General features: G+C 45.3%; 2 protein-coding genes across 3 annotated transcripts; both read left to right on the top strand.

Annotated features, from left to right (window-relative positions):
* The first annotated feature begins 4,760 nt into the window (after positions 1-4,760).
* On the top strand, positions 4,761-17,134 carry LOC127322178 (uncharacterized). Of its 2 annotated transcripts, XM_051351132.1 has the most exons (11): positions 4,761-4,955; positions 6,718-6,857; positions 10,168-11,358; positions 11,797-11,881; positions 12,102-12,213; positions 13,431-13,543; positions 14,242-14,339; positions 14,513-14,589; positions 14,781-14,855; positions 16,193-16,255; positions 16,745-17,134. In XM_051351132.1, the coding sequence occupies exons 1-11, from the start codon at positions 4,916-4,918 to the stop codon at positions 16,887-16,889; spliced, it is 2,139 nt and encodes a 712-aa protein (XP_051207092.1). In that variant the 5' UTR covers positions 4,761-4,915; the 3' UTR covers positions 16,890-17,134. The 2 variants fall into 2 exon arrangements, with proteins under 2 accessions (XP_051207092.1, XP_051207093.1); XM_051351133.1 differs by lacking the exons at positions 4,761-4,955; positions 6,718-6,857 and adding an exon at positions 9,265-9,889.
* Positions 17,135-22,564: 5,430 nt separating this feature from the next.
* LOC127322172 (cytochrome P450 76M5) lies at positions 22,565-24,811 on the top strand. Its single transcript, XM_051351124.2, has 2 exons — positions 22,565-23,513; positions 24,070-24,811. Exons 1-2 carry the CDS (start codon positions 22,617-22,619, stop codon positions 24,682-24,684), a joined length of 1,512 nt encoding a protein of 503 aa, XP_051207084.1. The 5' UTR covers positions 22,565-22,616; the 3' UTR covers positions 24,685-24,811.
* Positions 24,812-25,038: the final 227 nt, after the last annotated feature.

Below are 25,038 nucleotides of genomic sequence, written 5' to 3'. Positions count from 1 at the left end.
AATAGTTTTTCAATGAAGGACCTTGGTGAAGCATCGTATATATTAGGCATCAAGATTTATAGAGATAGATCAAGACGCCTAATAGGGCTATCACAGAGTACATATCTGGACAAGATTCTAAAGAAGTTTAGAATGGACGAAAGTAAGAAATGGTTCTTACCTATGTTACCAGGCAAGGTATTGAGTAAGACTCAAGGACCGGCTACGGCAGAAGAAAGAGAAAGGATGAGTAATATCCCCTATGCCTCGGCAAAGAGGATCTATCATGTATGCCATGCTATGTACTAGACCGGATATAGCACATGTCGTTAGTTTGACTAGCAGATATCAAAGTGATCCAGGGAATGGAACATCGGACAGCGATCAAGAATATCCCGAAGTACTTGAAAAGAACTAAGGATATGTTTCTTTGTTATGGAGGTGACCAAGAGCTCGTTGTAAACGGTTACACCGATGCAAGTTGGAACACCGATCCCGATGACTCTAAGTCACAATCTGGGTACGTGTTTATATTGAATGGTGCCGCGAAGAGTCGGGCAAGCTCGAAGCGGTGCACGGTGGCGAAGTCTTCAACAGAATCGAGTACATAGCAGCTTCAGAGGCTTCATCAGAAGCGGTATGGATGAAGAGGTTCATTGTAGAGCTCGGTGTGGTTCCTAGTGCATTGGACCCATTAATCATTTACTGTGATAACATGGGTGCCATCGCCAATGCACAAGAGCCAAGGTCACACAAAAGGCTGAAGCATATCAAGCTGCGTTACCACTCGATTCGCGAGTACATCGAAGATGGAGAAGTAAAGATTTGCAAAGTACACACTGATCCGAATGTAGCAGATCCGTTGACTAAAGCTCTCCCTAGGGCAAAGCATGACCAACACAGAATGCCATGGGTGTTAGGTATATTACAATGTAATCTAGATTATTGACTCTAGTGCAAGTGGGAGATCAAGGAGATATGCCCTAGAGGCAATAATAAAGTGGTTATTATTTATATCTTTATGTTTATGATAAATGTTTATATATCATGCTAGAATTGTATTAACCGAAACATTAGTACATGTGTGATATGTAGACAAACAAGAAGTCCCTAGTATGCCTCTTAAACTAGCTTGTTGATTAATAGATGATTAGTTTCATAATCATGAACATTGGATGTTATTAATAACAAGGTTATATCATTGTATGAATGATGTAATGGACACACCCAATTAAGCGTAGCATAAGATCTCGTCATTAAGTTATTTGCTATAAGCTTTCGATACATAGTTACCTAATCCTTATGACCATGAGATCATGTAAATCACTTATACCGGAAAGGTACTTTGATTACACCAAACACCACTGCGTAAATGGGTGGCTATAAAGGTGGGATTAAGTATCCGGAAAGTATGAGTTGAGGCATATGGATCAACGGTGGGATTTGTCCATCCCGATGACGGATAGATATACTCTGGGCCCTCTCGGTGGAATGTCGTCTAATGTCCTGCAAGCATATGAATGAGTTCATAAGAGACCACATACCACGGTACGAGTAAAGAGTACTTGTCAGGAGATGAGGTTGAACAAGGTATAGAGTGATACCGAAGATCAAACCTCGGACAAGTAAAATATCGCGAGACAAAGGGAATTGGTAATATATGTGAATGGTTCATTCGATCACTAAAGTCATCGTTGAATATGTGGGAGCCATTATGGATCTCCAGATCCCGCTATTGGTTATTGGTCGGAGTGAGTACTCAACCATGTCCGCATAGTTCTCGAACCGTAGGGTGACACACTTAAAGTTGGATGTTGAAATGGTAGCACTTGAAATATGGAATGGAGTTCGAATATTTGTTCGGAGTCCGGATGAGATCCCGGACATCACGAGGAGTTCCGAATGGTCCGGAGAATACGATTCATATCTCGGATGTCAGTTTCTGTGACATAACATGTCGCGGAAGGTTCTATGGAAGGTTCTAGAAGGTTCTAGCACAGTCCGGAAGAAACCACCCAGGAAGGTGGAGTCCACATGGGACTCCACCACCATGGCCGGCCAGCCCTAGATGGGGTGGGGTCCCAAGTGGACTCCACCATAGGGGGCCGGCCACCCCCCCACATGGGAGGTGGAAATCCCACCCTTTGGGTGGGAGTCCTAGTTGGGCTAGGTTTCACCTCTTATGGAAGGTTTTGGTTTCGGGTCTTATTCGAAGACTTGGACACCAACACTTGGGATCCACCTATATAATGAGGGGCCAAGGGAGGGGGCCGGCCACCCCAAGACCACAAGCTGGCCGCCCCCCATAGAGTGGCCGGCCACCCCTCCCAAACCCTAGCCAAGCTCCTCTCCTCCATATTGCCCGCGTAGCTTAGCGAAGCTCCGCCGGACTTCTTCACCGCCACCGACACCACGCCGTCGTCTTTGTCCGGATTCAAGAGGAGCTACTACTTCCGCTACCCGCTGGAACGGGGAGGTGGACGTCGTCTTCATCAACAACCGAACGTGTGACCGAGTACGGAGGTGCTGCCCGTTCGTGGCGCCGGAACCGATCGTGATCAAGATCTTCTACGCGCTTTTGCAAGCGGCAAGTGATCGTCTACCGCAGCAACAAGAGCCTCCTCTTGTAGGCTTTGGAATCTCTTCAAGGGTGAGACTCGATACCCCCTCGTTGCTACCGTCTTCTAGATTGCATCTTGGCTTGGATTGCGTGTTCGCGGTAGGAAATTTTTTGTTTTCTATGCAACGTTATCCTACATAAAGGGCGGTGGACTCCGCCATCTGAAGATAGTCATCTGCAGTATCACCGGGAGCTCCATACGCCAGCATCCTCATAGCCACTGTGCACTTCTGCAGTGACGAAAATCTAACCAAACCAGTGCAATCCGCCTTGCATCTGAAGTAGGGATCAAAGTCTCGGATGGCATACACAATTTGCAGAAATAGCTTTCTGCTCATCCTGAAACGACGCCGGAAAACACTCTCACCGTGCAATGGATTGTCGGCGAAGTAGTCGGCGTACAACATGCAGTAGCCCTCCATTCGCTGTCTCGGCTTGCACTTCCGGCGACCTGGTGCCGACCCACCACGTCGACCAGTTGCCAGTCCGGCGTACATGCTTGCCACATCATGTGCTCGTCGTCTTGGGCGGCTGCTGCCATCTCTTCTTGCATAAGCTCGACGAACATCTGCTCCTCCTCTTCGTCCGAGTCCATGGCCGGCGAGGCAAATGGACGAACACCTGACGGGCGTGGTCGAGGCAACCCGAGCCGCGAGCGACGAGGAGCCGGCCAAAGTCGGAGAACAGGCCGGCGGAAGAGCAGCCAGATAGGCCGTCGTCGAAAGGCGGCGGAATTTGGGCAACAAGCCGGCGGGGTGGTGCCGGCGGCGAGAGAGATACGAGGGGTGGGGGAGATTTTGAGCGACGTGGCGGTGGGGTTCGTGTGTCGAGTCACCGACAGATCGGGCCCTTCCCCGCTTTTCACTCGTCCGGAGTCCCCGAGCGCGCCCCGGGGGGCCGGGGATGGCGTGGGCTCGCCGGATGGATGAAGGGCCAAATCCGGATGAAAACGAGGAACCGGGGGCGCGACTGGACCGAATTTTGCCGTCCGGATGGAAAAAACGTCGCTCGGGGGCCTCGTCGGGGGACGAGTGGAGATGCTCTAAGGCCTGCTGTTTGCTAAGAAAATTTAGGCAACTAAGGTGATATTGGAGAAGGACAATACATGTGTACGGTCCAAGTCCAAGCCGCTGAAGGAGGAATGTGACAGATTGTTCCATGTCCCTCTTGTTGAGGAAATCCAGGTATTACTTGGTAGTTTCTCTAAAAATTCGTGCCTGTTGTTTGTCGAACGCAAACTCTATTTCTCATGCTATAGCTAAGGATGTATGCGACAATAAGCTTTGTAAAACTTTATTGGGTGTACCACCGAGCATGGGCGGATCTAGCCTATTGGCAAGGGGGGCAGCTGCCCCCACTTAAATATTTAATCTCTTTGTAAAGTTTAGCTTAAATAGAGGTTTGCCCCCACTTAAAAATAGTTTTTCTTCAATAAACACATTCTTGCCCCCTCTCAATTCTCATCCTGGCTCCGCCCTTGCCACCGAGCTGGTATTGTGACCACTGTTATATTGGATATTTCGATGAATTAATAGATCACAACAGTTTCTCTCTAAAAAAAAACTCGCCCAATACAATTGGATCAACGAAAGCCCACCACTTTGTGAGAGAACAAACCAAATTCTACTTATTTTTTACATGACCAAATCCAACTTGATTGGATTGGTACCAAGGTTTTTTTTCTTGGTAGGCAAAAAATATCGGTGGGTACCGGTATTCCGGTATCTCGGAAATTTCGGAAATACCGGCCGAGATTTGTCAAACCAACTCACTATTTTGTTCAAAATTTATTTAAAAAATTAAAATTTTACTAAATTATATAAATAGTGATATATTTCGTTCGGTATTTAATTTTCACGGTGGTAACCGGTAAAACCGGTTTTCGCCGAAATCTCGGAAATTCCGGCCGAGAAAAAAAACCCTGATTGGTACTCGCTCTCCATCTTATAACTTGGTTTTTGTTTAGGATCAAATCAAACAAATCGGAATTCGCAATTACCAAGTGACAAATCATTTGCGAATCTTGAGAAAAGTCCTCATATGCAGCCGCATAACAAACTTTTGTAGTTACCTAATTCATCGCATCGCCTGTCCGTCCGTTCGCCCGAATCTCGATCCGACGGCCTGCAGCCACCCCCGAAGCATTCCATCTTCCTCAAGAGGACACGGGAGAATCTCGTTCGCGTTGAGCCGCCGCAGACCTCCCCTTTCCCCTCTCCCGCACGCGATTCCTCAAATCCCCCAGCGCCATCGGACTCCCCTCCCTCGATCGCATCCTCCCACCACCCGCCAGCCCGCCGCCCCGGCCGATCGGCGATGACGCTGGGCAGCTCCGGCGCCGGATCGAGCGTCGTCGGTGAGCGATTTCCCACGCTAAATTCCCGCGCTGCTCTGTGTTTTCTTCCTCGATCGTGCGCGATCTGGTCTCGCCTCGCGCTGAGGCCCGATCCGGTCGTTCGCGATCTGATGCGGTTTCGACCAGACGACGCCGACGCGTGGACTATTTATTTATGAGGCGATCGTTGCTAGGCTCGCGGTTGGATACCGTATAGATCTCCCTGTTCAAGGGATCGCCTGATATGTTTGCTTGGCGATCTGATTGATTGCATGGCCCGCTTGTATGATGGGCGGCCGTCCTGTTGATGTGGTTGATGATGGCATCACATGACAAGACTGTGTTGTAGTGTTGGATTTGCTATTTTCTGCTTCACCAATTAGCGTTGTTATTCTGAAGAGGTCGAACTGTGTAGTATGTGCTAACAAGAGAGGCTTTCGAGTTTCGGCCATTGTGAGGTCTTGGCATGCTGATAGCTCAATTGGAGTATATTGTCTAATCTAATAATAAGTAGGGGGTGAGGGGTTATTGGCAGCACGGGATTTGAATTCGTAAATTATAAGGGAGACCACGATCGTCACTAACCATGGCTTGCCTAGTTGTCTGTAGACACAGAGTGCGGCAGTGCGCGGAAAATTGTATGTCTCCGTGCCCTGTATATTCTTCTACTTCAGAAGAAGGATTTTGGTATTTTTGTAGATCATTCAGAATGATGTGTAAATTATGTATAGGTGGTTTTGCTTTGGCACTAATTGAGCAATTGTTCTCTTATACAGTCAGATATTAGAGTTTACTTAGAATGAGGTTTGTGTTATGTAACATCTTAAGAAAAGGAGATTATGGATAAACAATCATTTATGTGGATTATTAATCTAGAGCTGAAGCAGGCATTATAGGTGAGGCCACCGCTGGCCATCACACCCATCTCCATCTGCTTTGGCACTCCACCAGCCGCTGGCCACCTCCTCTCCTCTACTCTGTTACGCTACGCCTCTCCTTTGCTCCATCCATATCCAGGTCAGGTCCTCTGCACCTCTCTGGTGGTGAGGAGGGAGAGGCAATGCTAGCAATGAGGAGGAAGAGGTGAAGCTGGCAACGGGGATGTAGGAGGGTATTGTCAGGGAGGGACTTGTGTGCTGTTGCTGCTGTCCATGCTTGCTGATGGCTGTGTAAGGCCTTACTGCTCTTTCCGTGAGGCATGCACACTTAGATGAGCCTGATGGGCTAAGCTATTTTTCTTTTTTTCAAATCCCTTCTTGTTTCTTTCTGCTTGCTGTTTGGCTGTCCTAACAGTCTGAGGCCATTTTCTTTGAAATTTTATCAATTCTTCATGATGGATCTATGTATCTTCTGTGCTTGTTTACATTTCTGGTTGTAAGATCATGTGTGTATGGCATTGTCACACTAGCGCACGTAAGGTGGTAAGGTTGGCTTCCTTACTGTATGGTAGGTGGTGAGATTGCCTACCGCGTTAATAGCAATTGTGTACATACTGTATGTGTATCATAAATCTGATTACCAATTGGGCTGCGCTGAATCAGTGCATCAAATTTCTGTAAGGTTAATTTTGCTATGGGAGCTTCTGTTTCATATGTCGACAGTAAATTTGTATCTGCCCTGACTAAAATAACTTTTTTTCCTGAATTTGTACCGCACACAAGGATTGCTGCTGGTTTTTTGATATGTTTTTACTCCAACTTGGGAAAATGAACTGACCTTACATATTTGGTCAAGTAATTTTTGCTCTTTATTGAGGTGACTAATATTTTTATCATGCCTGCAGTTCCTCGGAACTTCAGGTTGCTAGAAGAGCTTGAGCGTGGGGAGAAGGGTATTGGAGATGGAACAGTAAGCTATGGAATGGATGGTGCAGATGACATATACATGCGGTCATGGACTGGCACCATTATTGGTCCTCACAATGTGAGTTACAGTTTCATTACTCATCAGTCAGTCACACATGTATTCCTTGAAAGTAGCAAAATAAACTTAAAAGCCTACATCACTATTTTTCATTCACGGTTGTGTGTTAGTGGAAATGGCTATTGGCACTAGGCACAACATTTGCAGGATGGGGATTAGTATATCTACCATGGCTGCTATGTAGAGACAAATTGTAGTTTTTCAGTTAGCTCCCAGTTTGCACTATGCTTAGAAAATCAGTTCTTATTGTATCAAAAATTCAAAATCTATAAGCTGCAAAGATTGCTCCAAGAAATGTTTGCATGTTGTTTTTCTTCTTGTCTTTCTTTACCTTGTCTTTCCTCATATCGCCACCAGCAAGCTCTGAACAGGGCTCTGCCTCCATCAAGCCAGAAGTTTCCGCACGGTCCTTGCAAACCGTAGCCCGCTTCTGCTTTTCAAAATGGGTGCACGGAGTCAGAGTCTCGTTTTGCAGCACCATGGCAACAGAAATGAAAGTTCAAAGTAACAACGACAAAACTACAAAATTGTTCATAGGCGTGCGTGACCACGTCCCCGCGAGCACAATCAGAAATTTACAGTGAACCCTAGGATCTTCCTCTGGGAAGCGAGAAATATGCATCCAGAAACTGTTGCTTAAATTTGATGGATGTTGCTAACGAACCAAACAATAAACTAAGAAATCATCCTTTGTTCTCCATTGGGGAAATATAATCGTAAACTGGGAGGTAGAGACACTCGCCGTGACAGTGCTGCTGCTTGCGACGTTGCTGGCGCCGTCGGCCGTCGCGGGCTCGGCGTGCGCGGCGGACGGGCGGCGTGATGTGGTACACGACGCGGCCGAGGTGAGTAGCCGGAAGGGAGGAGGGGAAGGCGGAGGCGGAAACTGGCGGATCGACGGGCGGCGCTGGCCGTATCGACTTGTTAGGGCTGGGTAGGTCTGTTATGTTCTCCGCCACGTTCGTGCTCAGTAAATGGGTCAAATATGGGCCTTGCAGTGGACTGAACCAGGATAACAGCAGCCCACTAGTAAAACTGTGAGGATCGCTCGGTCTGCTGCCGCGGATGAACGTGGAGTCGTGGATTCTATTTCTACCGGCGTTGATTCCTTCTTCACTCGCAAACCTTCCCAAGGCTAGAATTTCTTTTGTGCAAATATTATTTCTGTTCAAAAATTTGAAAACTCTGTTCAGGTGGTACAAAATAAGAGGTCATGAGGTTCTCAAATAATTGCGTTACAAGGTTCCTATATTTCTTTTTACGCAACACAACATTTGTTCACAAGGTTTGCGAGTGAAGAAGGAATCAACGCCGGTAGAAATAGAATCCACGACTCCACGTTCATCCGCGGCAGCAGACCGAGCGACCCTCACAGTTTTACTAGTGGGCTGCTGTTATCCTGGTCCAGTCCACTGCAAGGCCCATATTTGGCCCATTTACTGAGCACGAACGTGGCGGAGAACATAACAGACCTACCCAGCCCTAACAAGTCGATACGGCCAGCGCCGCCCGTCGGTCCGCCAGTTTCCGCCTCCGCCTCCCCCTCCTCCCTTCCGGCTACTCACCTCGGCCGCGTCGTGTACCACGTCACGCCGCCCGTCCGCCGCGCACGCCGAGCCCGCGACGGCCAACGGCGCCAGCAACGTCGCAAGCAGCAGCACTGTCACGGCGAGTGTCTCTACCTCTCAGTTTACGATTATATTTCCCCAATGGAGAACAAAGGATGATTTCTTAGTTTATTGTTTGGTTCGTTAGCAACATCCATCAAATTTAAGCAACAGTTTCTGGATGCATATTTCTCGCTCCCCAGAGGAAGATCCTAGGGTTAACTGTAAATTTCTGATTGTGCTCGCGGGGACGTGGTCACGCGGGGACGTGGTCACGCACGCCTATGAAGAAAGAAGTCTACATCACCCCCACAACTATCACATTTCGGACGCAGCACCCCCTCAGGTTTAAAGTGGACCATTTAACCCCCTCAACTATACAATACCGGGTAATTAACCCCCTGAGCCCCTGATTAGCTGTTTTGGAGTCCGGTTTTGGTGTTGTGGAACTCTGCCAAAACCAGGTACGGTGAGAGGAGGTCGTGGCCGTGGCGAACTCTATCGGCTGCATCTCTCCCGTCCTGACTAGCGGCAGCGCTCGCACGTTATAGCAGCAACGACTTCCGCGTCCTATGTCCCATGCAGCGACGGGTGGGTCAGTGCCCCTGTCCTGCACACCCTTTGCATTGCTTCCTATCCCAAGCAGCAGCAGCACTTTGGATCAGCAATGCTCACCTCGGTTCCAGACATTAAATCGAGTAAACGAAGTCTAGATTGGGGCTACAGGGAGCTAACAACGAAATTTGTGAAGCTAATTTTGAGGATAATAAATCAGATTGAAGATTTTTTGTGGATTTCAGGCGCTGCCGGATATGGCAAGTCGGTGCCAGCGATTACGGACGCCTCAGATCTATTCCGGTGGCTTGGAGTAGAGACCGTCTCACCGGAGCTCCTAGACACGTCATCGTTGATCGGGAGGGCCCCTGTGGTGGCGCATCAACTCAAAACGCAGCGGCGGTCTCGGGAGTACAGGGGAGCTATCTTCAGGAGATGAATCCAGAACTGTATCCGTCTAGTAAGCCAATGTAGCAAGCTAAGCTGCAGCACATGGGAATTCAGCATTGGCAAAGTATAATCATTGCCAGGGGATCAAAACACAAACCACGGTTATCAAGAACAACACATCAGGGATCTGGCCGTCAAACCATCAATGGCTCACATAGAGTTCTTGGATGGCTTGCATCAGCGACAACAAATGTGAGCCCGGGCGTTGTGTATTTTGTAGGAATTGACACACAGGAGCCGTGCGGAACTCTACGATGGCCTCGGGGTCTCTCCTCATCCATGGAAGCGGTTGGGATGTGGGTCCATTGCAAGGGTGCCCGGCAGTTTGGAGCGTCGGGGAGGTGCCAGAGACAGGATAATTCCTTTTACAAAGACAAGAGTTCTTACACTAACTAGTGGGCCTAGGGCGACAAATCAAAGGTTACCACATTATCTCAGCGCCCTGTGTGCAAAACCGCTAGCCAAAACAGCCAAGGGGGTCTTTTACCCGGTTTTGCATAGTTGAGGGGGTTGAATGTGCTAGTTCATAGTTGGGGGGGTGTAGTGTCCCAAACGTGATACTTGTGGGGGTCATATAGACTTCTTTCCGCCAATGAACAATTTTGTAGTTTTGCCGTTGTTACTTTTGAACTTTCATTTCTGATGCCATGGTGCTGCAAAACGAAACTCTGACTCCGTGTACCCATTTTGAAAAGCAGAAGATGGAGGCAGAGCCCTGTTTAGAGCTTGCCGATGGCGATACGAGGAAAGACAATGTAAAGAAAGACAAGAAGAAAAAGAAAGAGGGGAAGAGGAAAGAAGCTGAGACCAAAGGGCAGGAGCAGACATCTGACACTGCTTTTGAAGATTCGGCAGCAGAGAGATGCGAGGTTGAGGGGAAGCAATCTAGCAAGTCGAAGAAGAGCAAACACAAGCGTAGCGATGTTGGCGAGGATTCCGCTGGTGATCGAGTTGTGCCAGAAGAAGATAAGAAGAGAAAGAAGGACCATCCAGCTGTGCGGGAAGAGAGCAGCCGGAAGCGGACACTTGATCGTACCGTTGACAATTCAGTGGTCGAAAGAGATGGGGTTGAGGGAAAGAAATCTAGCAAGTCAAAGAAGAGCAAACACAAGGATACTGATGCTGGTGATGCTTCTGCTGCCGATCAAGTTGTGGTAAAAGAAGATCAGAAGAGAAAGAAGAAGCATCCAGTTGTGCTGGAAGAGAGCAGTCAGAAGGAGACACTTGATACTACCGTTGAAAATTCAGTGGTAGAAAGAGATGAGGTTGAGGGGAAGCAATGTAGCAAGTCAAAGAAGAGCAAACACAAGGATAATAATACTGCTGCCGATCAAGTTGTGGCAAATGAAGATAAGAAGAGAAAGAAGAAGCATCCAGTTGTGCTGGAAAAGAGCAGCCAAACCAAAAATACTAACAGAGATGAGAATGGAGAGATCAAGGAGAGAGGAAAGGAAGGCGATAAATCCAGTCCAGAACTTAGTGAGAATGTATCTGCTGGGAGAGCGGAGGCTGAAGTAGATGGTAAGAATGATAGGAAGAAAAAGAAGAGCAAGGAGGGAACGCGAGATGGAATAAAGGAGAAAGTAAAGGCAGCTCAGTCAAAGAACAAGGGCAAGCGGGTGAGCTTTGCTGATACCACGGAAGTGTTCAGAACTGAAGCTGGTGATGGTGAGGGGAACGAAGGAGGAAAAAAGAAAAATAAAAAGGCAGCTCAGTTAAAGAACAAGGGTAGGCGTGTGAGCTTTGCTGATTCTGAGGAGGTGTTTGGCATCGGAGGTGGCGACAATGGAGAAGGTGGGAGCAGTGATGAATCTAAATTTGTGCATGGACAGAGGTTTAGCCCAGAGGAAGACGCCACCCTCATGGAAGCTATAAGGGATTTTATAGAGGTTTCATCTCGTGTTTTAAATTTTTTTTGAATTTGTGTCATAATGAACAAACTTAAATTGAATGGAAGCTATGCCCCTGACATGATGGTGTAAGACAAGAGTACTTTATCATTTAGATGGATAATTTTTCTTGAACTTCAAATTATTGTTTGCAATTTGCAACTGTGTGTTCTTTCAATTTGATCCAACAATCATCGAGTATATTTTAATTTATTTTGTCCAAATGTGTACAGAATTAGCTTCTACAAGTCTATATTGACCTCATCTTGGAGTTAAATTGATTTTAATTTTGCGCAAATGTTGCACTAATATTCTGTTTCACTCTCTTCCCACCCTCTATCGATTGATATTTACATTTTTATCTACAACTAAACTCGCTCGTGATTGTAAATGCCATGCCCATCATATTTGATTTTTTTGCTGTGTTTCTTATTTTAGATGAAGCAATTGGGAGAGAAAGGCTTTGAGATGATTCAGTCTTCTCGTAAACACAAAGAGCTCAGGGGTTGTTGGGATGTTATAGGTAAGACGAAAATATCTGGAGCTAAGCTCGTCAATGTTTTCTCCTCATATTCGCTTGACTTTGTGTAATAACGTCAGTTAAGCATCTAACCTGTATGAACAGTCTTTCTTGAGACTCACCATTTCACTTTGAATTTCCAAGCAATCCAAATTTCATCTCTTAGCCTGGCCTGGATAGCAGAAACTTATCATTGTTAATCATTGATGCACATTCTTTGCAGGGAAATGTTTACCCCATAGACCTCACCAAGCCATATACAGCCGGGCACGTGTATTACTCAGTAGGAGTGATCAACGTAAATGGACACAAGAAGAAAAAGAGCATATTCGGCGGTACCATACTTTCTTTTTGCTGAAATAAAATTATATTTATTATCTGCATTACCTTATTTACTCCATTGTCTTTACTATTAAAATGTAATCATATTTTTGTCCATTGTGTTTTGAAATAGATTAATGTCTTCACTCCTATTAAAGATGTCAATTGGTGACGGTTGTCCATTGACGTCGTCCCTTCCTGGTGTTTATACCATTTGCTTGGTGGTTATGTGTGCCACCAAAGTTGGATAGAACAACCCGCAAGTGCCACTAATATATTAGCTAACTGACTTTAGCTAGTGCTTATCTGTAGCAAACCATAAATAATCAAGAAAATAGTTAATTGCGTGAACTTATATTTATGTATCTTTGGTGCGTGTTGTCTTATGTTTAATATGCATAGTTTGCCGATCTCATAGAAAAGTTACTTGATACATAGTTCGTGGTTCCTGATATGATAAAATAGGGTTCTCCTGTCAGACAGTTCACAAACCCGATAATTCTGGTGTATAGAAGTTGATTTGCATGCATTAGTTTTCCTTTGCAACTGATATAAATGTGAGTATTTAGGAGTTGAAAAATTGAAAAGGAAGGTACAGGTTTGTTTTGCCAGCCTGGCTCTGCTGCTTCAGTAGCTAATGCAATTTTTCCATGTCACTGCTTGGGCTTCTTATTGCTGCCACCACTGTCTCGATCTATCTACTTTGGCTCACCATCCCACACCCACTTCCTTCAAGCAACTGTCCCTAATCTTCTTAGATGACAGCCCTCTCTTCTAGTTCCAGACGAAGGGGAATGAAGATATGCTTGATCAACAGGGCCAACGGTGTCCTGATCTGTTAGACATTGAAGCGAGATCTGATGATGACAAAGGTTAGTTGTATTGGTGAGGGTGGTGGCTGGTGTAAATCTCTCATGGCATCATCACCATCAGAATGCACCCCTGTTATCAAGCAACGATATGGGATTGCCTTCCACTCCCCACAAATTAAATTTTGCACCAGCCCATATCAGATCATGGTGGATCATGAATGAGATAGTGCGGTGGAGATTGCTGTTTGCCCTGCTGCGAGTTGGATACTATGATTTAGACTTTGTTGTACCTTGTGAAGTTCATCAATACATCTCTCTTACATGTAGCATACTTTTTGATATTTTTTATTGAGAAAAGTTCCAGTATGCCTTGCTGTTGCTTCATGTAATTAAGATTAGATCACTTCATTATGATGCAGGTTTGTCCAAAATAATGGCACGGAGTGGAAGACATTGGCACGTGAACTTGGGAAGTGTAATATCCATGTAAAAGATACTTGGAGAAGAATAAAATCTGAGAACTTGAAAAAAGGTGCCGGTTGCTACCAAATTCTATCATATTATACCTAATTTTTCTGTTTCAAACTTTAATTATTTCAGCACATGTTTAGCAAATATGCACATGTTTAGCTTAAAGATGCACATGTTTATTTTCTCACAGTGGATAACTCTTTTGCATAGTATTTTTTATTATTTTCCGGGTATGTTTTTTCTCACTGTCATTCTGTCACACTCGGGTATTGGTCATGTTGAAGTATAATTATAGCAGTAGCATGGTTTTAAAGGCGCCAAGGCGTCCTAAGGCGAAGGGGGGGCGCTCTGACGCTTAGGCGACGCCTAGGCGGACGCTTTGGACGCCTAGGCGCCTAAGGCGGGCGTTTTTCTAAGGCGGAGGGGGAGCGCTTGGACGCCTAGGCGTCCCTAAGGCGACGCCTAGGCGACGCCTTTAAAACCATGAGCAGTAGCTGAGCCCAACTCTGCATACTACTAGTTAATATTTGGTGCAGGCATGGAATATGCAACAGCAACAAACCTCACATATTTGCTTAGTGCTAATATTGAAATTACTGAAAAAATAGTTCACCATTGTAAGTTGGGTGCTAATACGGCTCCACAGTCATAAACTTTTTGTAGATGATTATTTTCCAGTTTTAAGTTGTTGAGTGTCAGTTAAACATATGGAAAGTTCGTCCACGAGATAAGTGCCTTCTTTGACTGGTATTTCTTCAGGACATTGGACACAGGATGAGCATCAAAAGCTATTCGATATGGTGAACCTTGACTTGCGTATAAAAGCTCATCAAATAAAAGATCCCGATAATCGGAAGGTTTGTAATTTACCACTGTTGTTGGTATTGTGTATTTAAGTCCAGTTTTATTGGTCTGAACTGTGTTTATTTTATACTCGGTTCTAGCTTCCATGTTTCTAGCAGTTCATATTGCTGAATGACATAAATCATGATTGAATCTGATGAGTTGGTTTACTTATTGTCCGTGACAGCTTAGGGATAACATTTCCTGGGAGGAAATCAGTGATAAATTAACCACCCGTAATCACAAGAATTGCTGCATGAAGTGGTTAGTACTTCTGTTTGCTACTACAGCTTTGTTTTCTCACTCAATCTGTAGTAAACGATTTGTACATTGCATTGTTTAGTGCACGCTATTGTTTCCCATCCTGTGTGTGTCTATATGCAATTATGCATATACACGGTTACTCTTGCATGGAAGTTATATGTTGGCACCACTAATTTCCGGTGCACTTTCAGGTACAATACATTAGCATCTCCGATGGTTAGGAAAGGAATCTGGGCAGATGTTGATGATTATCTAATGGTGGAAGCGTAAGTTTGTACACTCTTATGGCAATTGTTTTTTCACCATTGACACTGCATCTTATTTGTATCTGAGTTACAAAAAAACAGTTGTTAATAAGAGTAGGCTGTAGCGTACGCAAGTTCCGGTCCATAAACTTATTTCTTCACTAATTCCCAAAGTTATGGACGCATGGTTGATGCTAATAGTGCTCTGGTCTACATAGTACCATGAAGGCGTGAACTTTAGAATTAGGGACTTCAGTGTAATGCATATGTTCCATGGTCATGTTTATGTTGCTTTTTTGCTTGGTCAAGCCGTCTCTGTTTCTGTTGTACAGGCCTACAGGGTCACAACTCACGACGTAATGAGGACAGATTGAAATCCAATAATTTTCCCCTCTATTTTTGGTAGCTTGCACCAGGTTTAACTTCCATTGTAGGCTTTGTTTGGTTGTAAACTAACATTCCATGGAAAATTCTGGACTGTAGAGGCTCTTAGGATCTGTTTGATTTGTGTTCCCAACTCACCATAGCAAAATATTGGTCATGCTGATTGATGTGCCACTTGTTTGGTTTGTTTCCATTTATTTGGCTGCCTATGTCCCTTGTAGTGTTTCCTTCACAAATCGTTGCCAAAATTTTGGCATCCCCAGGGTGGCAGAATTATTGGCGTTCCAATATTGGCAGGGCTTGATGTGCACGAACCAAACGCACCCTTAGTTATCAAAGTGTGATGACTTTTTCTGTTTTATTTCTTGAACTAAAAGAGATCATCTCTGGCTCATTTACAACAATAAACAGTAGGATTGAGTCAATGTTGCTGTAAGCCTGCGGGTCTAATGTTTAGGTAGTCATCTGAGCACCCAGTTGTGGTCATCTATGTCTCCCGCAAAAGGAAGTTATGCCATTATTGGAATTTCGAGTTGACTTGTTCTGGCTTGTTTTTGCATTGAGAATTGTGGAGTTGTCCTTGATTGGGGAAGATTTCTATCCCCCCCTGAGGTCTTGCCAGGTAGCATAATATACTGTATCCATCTTACACAGTTTCATATTTTCACCTAATTTGCACATAAGCTTCAACACAACAGAACACAAGTCTTTTACTTCTCTCTTGACGTGCTAGTAGCCTAGGAGAGTTGGTTGGAATCTGTATATGCACAAAACATGATTTTGATAGGAGAACTTTTAGAGGCCATCATACACTCTTATTAATTGTCGAGTTGCTCATTGCTATTGATTTGCATTGCAGTTGAAGTTATAGTGTATTGAAAAGGATATGTTTGATTTTTTTCACATATGTTTAAGTGTCTTGTCATGAAAACAGCGTATACTCCATGTGCTAATTTCTTAACAAAATAAAACAGGCTCCAGAAGGATGATGCTGTTTGTGTCGAAGATGTCGATTGGGACAGCCTTCTCGATCACAGGTGAGTGTTGCTGCTAATTTAGCTCACAGCCTTCAACTTCACCATGTTCCTAATCACACAGTAGTATGGTGATCTTACCGAATTTTATTTTTACCGAGTCAATCAAGTTCATGTTGACTTCAAGAGTCCCAAACATTCGAATGCATTATGATCAAACTAAGATGGCCTTGTTGTTGGAGTAACTAATATTTGCTTTGAAGGATATGAAGCAAAAGCCAACGTCTTTACCCTTAACATTTGAAGAGTTTGCTAACAGAGCTATTGGCTTTGTTTATTGAGATACAATAATAGTTAGGTAAATGGACAATAATAGCTAGGGATAGTGTGCGGTTGGATCATGTACATAGTTCAGTAAATCCCGTCGGTAATCCTGACATACACTAGCACTTGTTACTTTCTTTGTTCTGTGTTGTGTATTCCAAAAGAAACGAATTGTGTTACTATCTTTCCTTTTGGTTATAATAAACTGGGGTGTTTCCCTCTGCTCAGATCTGGTGAAGTCTGCCGCCAAAGATGGAACCAGATAGTCCGTGGCATTGGCGGCCACAGGGAGAAGCCTTTCATCGAGCAGGTTGAGGTGTTGTCCAGGCGCTACTGCCCGGAGATGATCGAGTACAGGCAACCGCGGGAATGATCGCCCACCCTGTCAAAGCTGTATGCCCCTTGACAAAGGGGCGTGATCTGTCTGATATCCTGCATGTTAGCGAGCATGTGTTGTCGCCTGAAAAATGTGGGATTTATGAGATGTGCATGGTTTCTTACTTACCAGCTAGCACTGAGCAAAGCTAGGTGTCATCTAGTTTTCCTTTACATGGCAGAGTGATTTATGACATGTGTTTTGTTTACTTTGCTTATTTATATGTTGTCCGTTGAGCTTGATTTGGGCAATGCCATGTTCCGTTCCTCTTAACAGATTTGGTTTATGAACTAAAGAGCATTCCCAGATTTTTAAAAGATGATTCTGATGTGTAGATACTAGGCGGAAACCCTCCTGGCAGTCGACCGCGCGCTCTTTCCGCGCGCAGCGCCCGCACAGATCGTTTCCCGCTAATCGCTTCAGCTAAGCTAATCTCGCTTTTCTTCTTTTTTTCGCGACGTGAGCTGTACTTTGTACGCTGACTTTTCTTTCTCACGCAGCAACGACGAAACATGACGACATGGGCTGGCCATACCTTGCTCCTGGGCTGCCCATTCCTTGCTCTTTTTCCCTTGCACGCATCACGTCACAGCTTTACAGCACTTGCACCATTGTACGATTTACACTAGCTATTCCCTTTTGTCATTTACCATTTTTCGTTTTTTAAAACTTTGGTGCTAAAATTCTTATTATTTAGGCTAACTATTTTCTATTCCCTTCTAACAATTCCCTTTATTTGTTATTTCGTATGCTAATTCATATTTCTTTAGACCAACTTTATAATTTCTTTTTATTTACGACTGGTTTTTAGGGGGAAAATAATGGGTGGGAAAAATCACTTGCAACATAAATGAACTACTACTACTTTCAGCTATAGCGTTATTATTTTTACAATCTAACCTCGTGTATTTATGATATGTTAGATAATAACAAATGAAATTAACTTTCACGGTCCGTAACTTTTCATATTTACTATGAATAAACAACGAACAGAGGGATGATAACTTGTGAGCTAAAAATGCAGCTAAATAGTGTTAATAAAATTAGCCTTTTGGATCAGTGACTTTTCACATTTACCGTTGATGTATAACAAGAAGAGGGTTGATAAATTGTGAGCTGAAAAAGTTCGCAAAATATTCTACATAGAATTGGATCGGTAACTTTGCACATTTACCATTGTTAAATAAAGGGCTTAGGGTTGGTAACTTGTTAGCTAAAAAGGGCGCCAAAATACTTTAAATAAAATTAGGTTTTCGGATCTACCGAGCCAAAAATAATCACCAAAATATTCTAAATGAAATTTTCTTTTGGGGTCGATAACCTTTCACATTTTCCGTTGATAAATAAAAGGATGAGGGTTGATGAATTCTGAGCTAAAAAAGTCCCCAAAATATTCTAAATAAAATTAGAGTTGATAACTTTTCACATTTACTGTTGATAATTAACAAAGAGTTGATAACTTGTGAGCTAAAAAAGTCGACAAAATATTTCAAATAAAATTAGCTTTTTTTTTTTGGATCGGTAACTTTTCGCATTTACCATGTGGACGGTTTGATAAATTGTGAGCTAAAAATGTTCCCAAAATATTCTAAATAATATTTCCTTTGTCAGGTCGATAACTTTTCACATTTACCGTTGATAAATAATGGGTGAACGATTTGTTAAATTATGAGCTAAAAATATTCGCACAATATTAAAAATAAGATTTCCTTTTTTGGTCGATAATTTTTCGCATTTACCATTGATAAATAATAGGGGATTGATAAATTGTGAGCTAAAAATCTCCCTAAAAGTATTCTAAATAAAATTACCTTTTTGGGGTTGGTAAATTTTTATTTGGTCTTGAAAGATTACTACACTAGCCAATTGAACCAAAAGTTAGAATTGATGAAAAGAGACTAGGCAGTGTATTTATATTCAACACTCCCCCTCACGTCTAGGCTACTTTAGTCTTTAGCGTGGGTTCGGTGCGGGCCGTAGAATTCTTTTTCTTTTATTTTTAAAACTGAGTGAGCAGAGTCTTGAACTTGAGACCTCTTGACTCTGATACCATTAAAGATTACTGCACTAGCTAATTGAACCAAAAGTCCAAACTGATGGAAAGAGAGCCATCGAAATAAATCATTTGATCTCTCAGATACAACTTTTCCACTAAATCATAACGGTTCTTTTTCTTCTTCTTTTCTAGATCAAGGTTGATCATTTCAAAGCAAAAGAAAGGGCTATAGATAGAGTGAGTAGGCACATCAATCACTATAACGCGTTGCACTTAGCTTGACTTCACAGAAACAGAAGACAAGTTAGGTTCAACAGGTCTAACCTGATATTATGAATACACGTAATGAACCTACGTAGCACTATTGAAAACAGAACATAAATCACTGTTCAATAAAACTGGTGAAGTAATATGGGTTGTGAAGAACTTGTTACAGGTGATTAATTGGGGTTAATAGGCGCACGGCTATGGTTTAATGGCATGAGAATTTCAGGTGTGATCTATCTTTGTATGTTTCATGTGAGAACAAGATACCTTGAGATCGACTATCACTTCACGAAAGAATATGCCACACATAAATTATTGGAAATTCAATTTATACCGTCAAGAGATTAGCTGGCATATCGATTTAACAGTATCGCGGGGATGCATCTTGATGATTTAAATTGAATGGTATCAGCGGGGATGTTCTCATTAAGAACTTAGTTGCTCTACATGATTTACAGATTGTTTTTGTGTATAGTTTACCTTGGAGATGAAGTTGCGATCTCAACAAACCTTGTATTGGTTCAACCTATAATTTTGCTGACGTGGCCCAAAGAAGCATTCGATGCACTATATTTGTAAAGTATGTGGACTATTCACATAAAAGAGGGAGGCAAATAAGAATCGCTTGATTGCTAGAAGAATTTCCAAAAAGGTAAATAGGGAGGAAGTCTCTTTTCCCCCTACTCTCGAAGTCTCTTTCCCCCCGCATCGTTGAGAGTCCACCGACGGCGACCGGGCCAATCTGACGTCCTCCTCGCTGGAGTAGCCGGCCGGAGATGGGCTAGGAGAGGCGCCGGAATTAGGGATGTACATAGTAGTTGTAGATCTTGTGTGTTTCGGCGGTATGCTTGTTTTTGGCTTGATGTCGGGAGGTGGCTGCTAGATCTGCTGGCCAGGATCTGGCGCTGGCTGGTAGTTTCCTTCCTCATCGTGGCGCTCCGGTGGTCGGAGCCGGAGGCGATGGGATTTCGAGCTGCTGGTTCCTCCATCAATAAAAGGCCTTTATCTTGCATATGTGTGGCATGCAGTCAAGGTATGGAGTTTTTTCCCTCTGTTGGGCGACGAATATGCTCAAGGGGAGTTATGAAGCTACTCCCAGGAGTTCATCCACGACAGCCCGTTGCTCGCTGTCGTCACAGATGGTCGGTAGGCGACCACTCCCACCACGCTCGTTGGCTTCGGTTCACCCCGACCGGCGGACGTTGGCGCTGCACAACCTCCAGGCAAGGAGGCCCTTCAGCTCCAGCATAGCTTGCTCTCGCCGTCTCGTCCCAAGTGGTATAGTCCCCGGCGACGTCTCGGTTGGCTGTGCCGAGGAGCTCCGGCAAGGTGGAGAAGGAGCAAGACCCAATTGTTTTTTCCAGTTTTTATCTAGGGTCCTTTATGCAAAAAAGTTCGGGCTTCGTTGTAATTTTTTACTTTCTGTTAGCCCTCTTTGTAATGTGTTGCTCGACTGCTGATAAATGAAGCTTCGAGAGGCCCTCTGAGGCCTACCCTGTTAAAAAAAAAACATAAAAGAGTTCAAACCTTTATGTCAACCTTCAGTCGTTGTGTGAATACCGCTATTGTGTCAGAGAGAGAGAAGCGATGGTATGCGGTCACTCACCAATTTGTTTAGTTGTTAGGTCAATCTCCATAGCGTATTAACATCCAAGTGAAAATAAAGAAGGATGAACGATATATACACTCATGGAGTGAACTAGCAGCCGGCTGTCCATGGTGCTCTTTTTACAGTACTAAATTAGAGCATCTTCAACGAAACCACGCATGCTGAACGCTTAAAATACTCACATGTATTCGTTTGTGTTAGACCGTGGACACGAAAATTGTTATTTTTTACTGCACGCTCGTTTGCGCATAGGGTGTCCCTAGCGAGCCAATGTATAAATATTTTAAATATTGTTTCTTTTTTCATTTAACTATAGATAGAAATATTACACAAACTACTACTACATAGTTTGGAATATGGTTAAAATATTGCAAAATAAAGAAAATCTAACTACTGTTGGCCTTGCGGGTTTTGTGCTTTCGCTGTCAAGAAAAAACACTCTCAGACACCCTGTCGTTCAAACTAGAAAATCCAGGTGGGTTATGTGTGCCTATGTTCTTAGATGTGCAGGAAGAACATCCAGAAACCTATACTTGTGGTTTCAATTAGCCGTGACCATCTTCGCTGCAAACAAATAACACTTGAACACCACTAGGTGTCGGTGTCCTCACCGGACTCGTCTGTATTGTAGTGGCTGCGGCAGGATGTCTTGTCGAATACCTTGACGATCATCTCGTCGTCGCCTTCGTAGAGGAAGGTGAGCAGGCAGCCGACCTCGAAGTTGTGGGTGCTGGGAACTTGTCCCACCCTGTGTGCAGGTACATCTTGCCCTGCCAATCGAACAAGACCCCAATAGGTCACCGGCAAAAGCCGCATCTAGCTTCTCGCATCTGCAACTCGGCCGACTGGGCGTCGTCGACGAACTCGGCGAACTTGTCCGGTAGCCGCTTGATGACGAGGGGGTCCTCATCAATGCGGAGGATGAACTCGAAGGAGCTAGCTCGCCTCCTGCGAAGACAACGAGCCGCGGGGTAATGCTGCTCCAGCACGACGGCCCCTGCCATGGCCTTGACCGCCTCATCGGCTAGCTGTACCGGGCATGGATTCCCTGGCGGGTTTGTGGGGGTGTGAGGGGGTTGGTGGCGGCACTACGGTGGAGGTTCTAGCAACTAGGGTTTGTGTGGAGGACATGATGAGGCAGCCGAGCGTGCACCCCTCTTTAGATATGCCAGAGGCAGCCGTGGGACGTGGCACACGTGGCATCGCCATAACTTCATTGGCAGAGGTGGGCGACGCAGCTCGGCAGGTGAGGCATCGCCACTAACGTAGCGTAGACTGCCGAACAGCCGAAGCGATACCTAATGTGCCTGAGAAGACGTATCGACATAGGTCGTGGCCTGGCGGGCATGTGGGAGAAGCGAGCGAACATTGGGTGCGACCGTGCAGCGTCTGCCGAGACTTATCCGAGACGCATATTTGAGCCGCAACCCGATCACTATTCATCAGGCCGCTGGGCTTTAATACACATGTATCTTTCGATCGCGCGGTAGCAAACGTCCTCGTTCGTTTGGTCACCGTGTTGGAGATGCCCTTATCTACTTATCTAGTCAAGTCAATCGTGACACAAGCTTTGGTGTCGAATCCTCAGCATGAATTTATTTTCTGCATCCCGTCTCCCGTGAAGCTAGAGGCATGTCCCGTGCGATCCTCGTCAACTCCTCATAGCATGCAGAATAAGTCTTAGACGGTAGTCATCACGGACGCAAACGAAACAGTTTAAAAATCCGTCGGTGATAAAATAAATTATGTGCATGTGACCTTCCTCTAATGCTCATTGCCAATGGTTAATGGTCATCACAGTCGCGCGACTACATAAGATCACTACACCCATCGCAGATCATAGGAATCGGAAATGGAAGCTTCAAGTACCATACCATGGCTTCTCTGCATCTCAGTCGCCACTTTCGTCTTCTACAAGGTCTGCTATTCAGGCCAAGACAGATCGCAGGGTAGCTCGACCAACTCGCGGCTGCCGCCGGGACCGACACCCATCCCTCTCCTCGGCAACATCTTCCACCTCCAAGGCGAGCTGCACCACGCACTGGCAAGGCTCGCCGGATTACACGGCCCCGTCTTCTCCTTGAAGCTCGGCGCCACCACCTGCGTCGTCGCCTCCTCCGCCGCGTGCGCCCGCGACGTCCTGCAGAGGCACGACCAGATACTGTCGGCGCCTTCCGTCACCGACGCCGCGCGCGCGCTCGGCAACCACGAGCACTCCTTCATCTGGCTGCCGTCCACCAGCCCGCTATGGAGGCGCCTCCGCGCCCTCTCCACCACCCACCTCTTCTCCCCGCACGGCCTCGAGGCCACGCGGGCCGTGCGGGAGGCCAAGGTGAGGGAGCTGGTCGGCTTCCTCCGCGGCCGCGCCGGCGAGGCCATGCACGTCGGCCGCGTCGTGCGGTCCGGGATGCCCAACCTCGTGTCCAACGTGCTGCTCTCCCAGGACGTGGCCGACCTGACCTCGGACGTCGGCCAGGTGCAGGAGCTGGAGACGATGATCAGGGACATCCTTGAAGAGCTCACCAAGCCCAACCTGTCGGACCTCTTCCCGGTGCTAGCCTCGCTGGACTTGCAGGGCCGGCGGAGGCGGACCGCCAAGCGTATCACCAGGTTCTTCGACTTCTTTGACCCGATAATCAAACGTCGTCTCAACGCTGGAGGCGAAATGAAGGAGGATTTCCTAGATGTGCTGCTGCAGCTCCACTCCACGGATCAGCTCAGCATTCAGACAATCAAGTCCTTTCTTTTGGTATGTACGATCGGTCCCTGCATATTAACCCTTAGTACTCAGAAAAAAAGTGGAGTAACTCTGAACCTTATCATCCTCAACTAAAGATTTGCTATTTCATAATTTGCTCTTTGCGAGTCGACCAAGATTCACAGGTACTAATTAATTTATCCTGACTTCCTGAGTAAGGACTTCACCTGAGAAGGGACCAAAAAATAAGAATAGATGTAGAGCTATTCATCCAATTGATAAGGTATCTCAATCAGAAACAACCAGGCCATGTTTCCCTATAAAAGACGACCCCCAAAATGGTTATGAGGCTTTGACTTCTCATTGAAGCCGCACTAGAGGATAAGAATACAGAGCTGACTAAGAAGATCTCAAGAAATTGTCTTACTAAAAGTTGAATTATTCAAAGGAATAATTTAATAAACACATGGCACAGCTGGGTGCTAGAATAGTAGTCGTAGATAGAAGTTCCAATCACACCAACACACATATAGGGAAAACTGATCTTATTGAAATCTCTCGACACCGACACAAATATGAATTAATATGAAATATTTCGTGTGGCCAGGATCTCTTTGTGGCAGGGACAGATACCAACTCTCTAACGGTGGAATGGACGATGGCTGAGCTACTACGACAACCTGCGATCATGTCGAAAGTCCGCTCCGAGCTGCAGCTAGTCCTCGGTTCAAAGCAGCACCCCGATGAATCTGACATCAGCAGCCTGCCCTACCTCCACACTGTGGTTATGGAGACTATGCGCCATCACCCGCCAAGCCCACTACTGATGCCGCGCAAGGCCATGGCAGAAGGCGCGGAGGTCGGGGGTTTCTCTGTGCCGAAGGGCGCCATGGTGATCATTAACCTATGGGCCATCATGCGCGACCCGGCGACCTGGACGAATCCAGAGGAATTTGTGCCGGAAAGGTTCATTAAGGTGGACACGGATTTCCGGGGCATGGACAGGTTCGACTTCATCCCGTTTGGAGCAGGGAGAAGGGCGTGCCCTGGGATGCCAATGGCGACGAGATCTGTGATGTTGATCCTCGCGTCTTTGCTACATGCATTCGAGTGGAGGCTGCCCGAAGGAATGCGGCCATGCGATGTGGATATTAGGGACAGGTTTGGCACATCTTTAAACATGGTAACACCGCTTAAGGCTATGCCAGTGTCATTGTGGTAGTGATGCATCCCATCTGGTTATGTACGCAGCTCCCAGCAAAGTCAAATTGTGCTACATATATATCTATCTAGAGTGGTGTAAAGTGCTTATGCTATAGGTAATATGAAAATTATAACAAATTTGCATATCCTTTGGAGATTCAGATTTGGCAACGGCCCTACAAAAGACAGGTAATCTGCCGTGTGCCCTTTGCTTTTGCCGGGATCAATCCCTTGGACACATGGCAAAGCACTCTTTACATATAGACCGCCAAAACCCTGTCGGCAAAAGATAAATGTCTGGCGAATTGTGAAAAGACACACAGAAAAGCAAAACACACGGCAAAATTCCCAAAAGATGGAAGACAGGTGTACT

The sequence above is a fragment of the Lolium perenne genome, chromosome 2 (assembly GCF_019359855.2).
Source record: "Lolium perenne isolate Kyuss_39 chromosome 2, Kyuss_2.0, whole genome shotgun sequence".
Lineage (NCBI taxonomy): Eukaryota > Viridiplantae > Streptophyta > Magnoliopsida > Poales > Poaceae > Lolium > Lolium perenne.
Note: the sequence above shows the minus strand (reverse complement) of the source record. Positions and strands in the feature narration are given on the sequence as shown.

What these genes read in the sequence shown, in the direction of transcription:
- LOC127322178 (XM_051351132.1), top strand. Translation starts at nt 4,916, where the DNA reads ATGACGCTGGGCAGCTCCGGCGCCGGATCGAGCGTCGTCG. An exon ending in GGGTTGTTGGGATGTTATAG is followed by an intron (nt 11,882 to 12,101) that starts GTAAGACGAAAA and finishes CATTCTTTGCAG; the next exon opens with GGAAATGTTTACCCCATAGA. An exon ending in GATTATCTAATGGTGGAAGC is followed by an intron (nt 14,856 to 16,192) that starts GTAAGTTTGTAC and finishes AAAATAAAACAG; the next exon opens with GCTCCAGAAGGATGATGCTG.
- LOC127322172 (XM_051351124.2), top strand. Translation starts at nt 22,617, where the DNA reads ATGGAAGCTTCAAGTACCATACCATGGCTTCTCTGCATCTCAGTCGCC. An exon ending in CAATCAAGTCCTTTCTTTTG is followed by an intron (nt 23,514 to 24,069) that starts GTATGTACGATC and finishes TCGTGTGGCCAG; the next exon opens with GATCTCTTTGTGGCAGGGAC.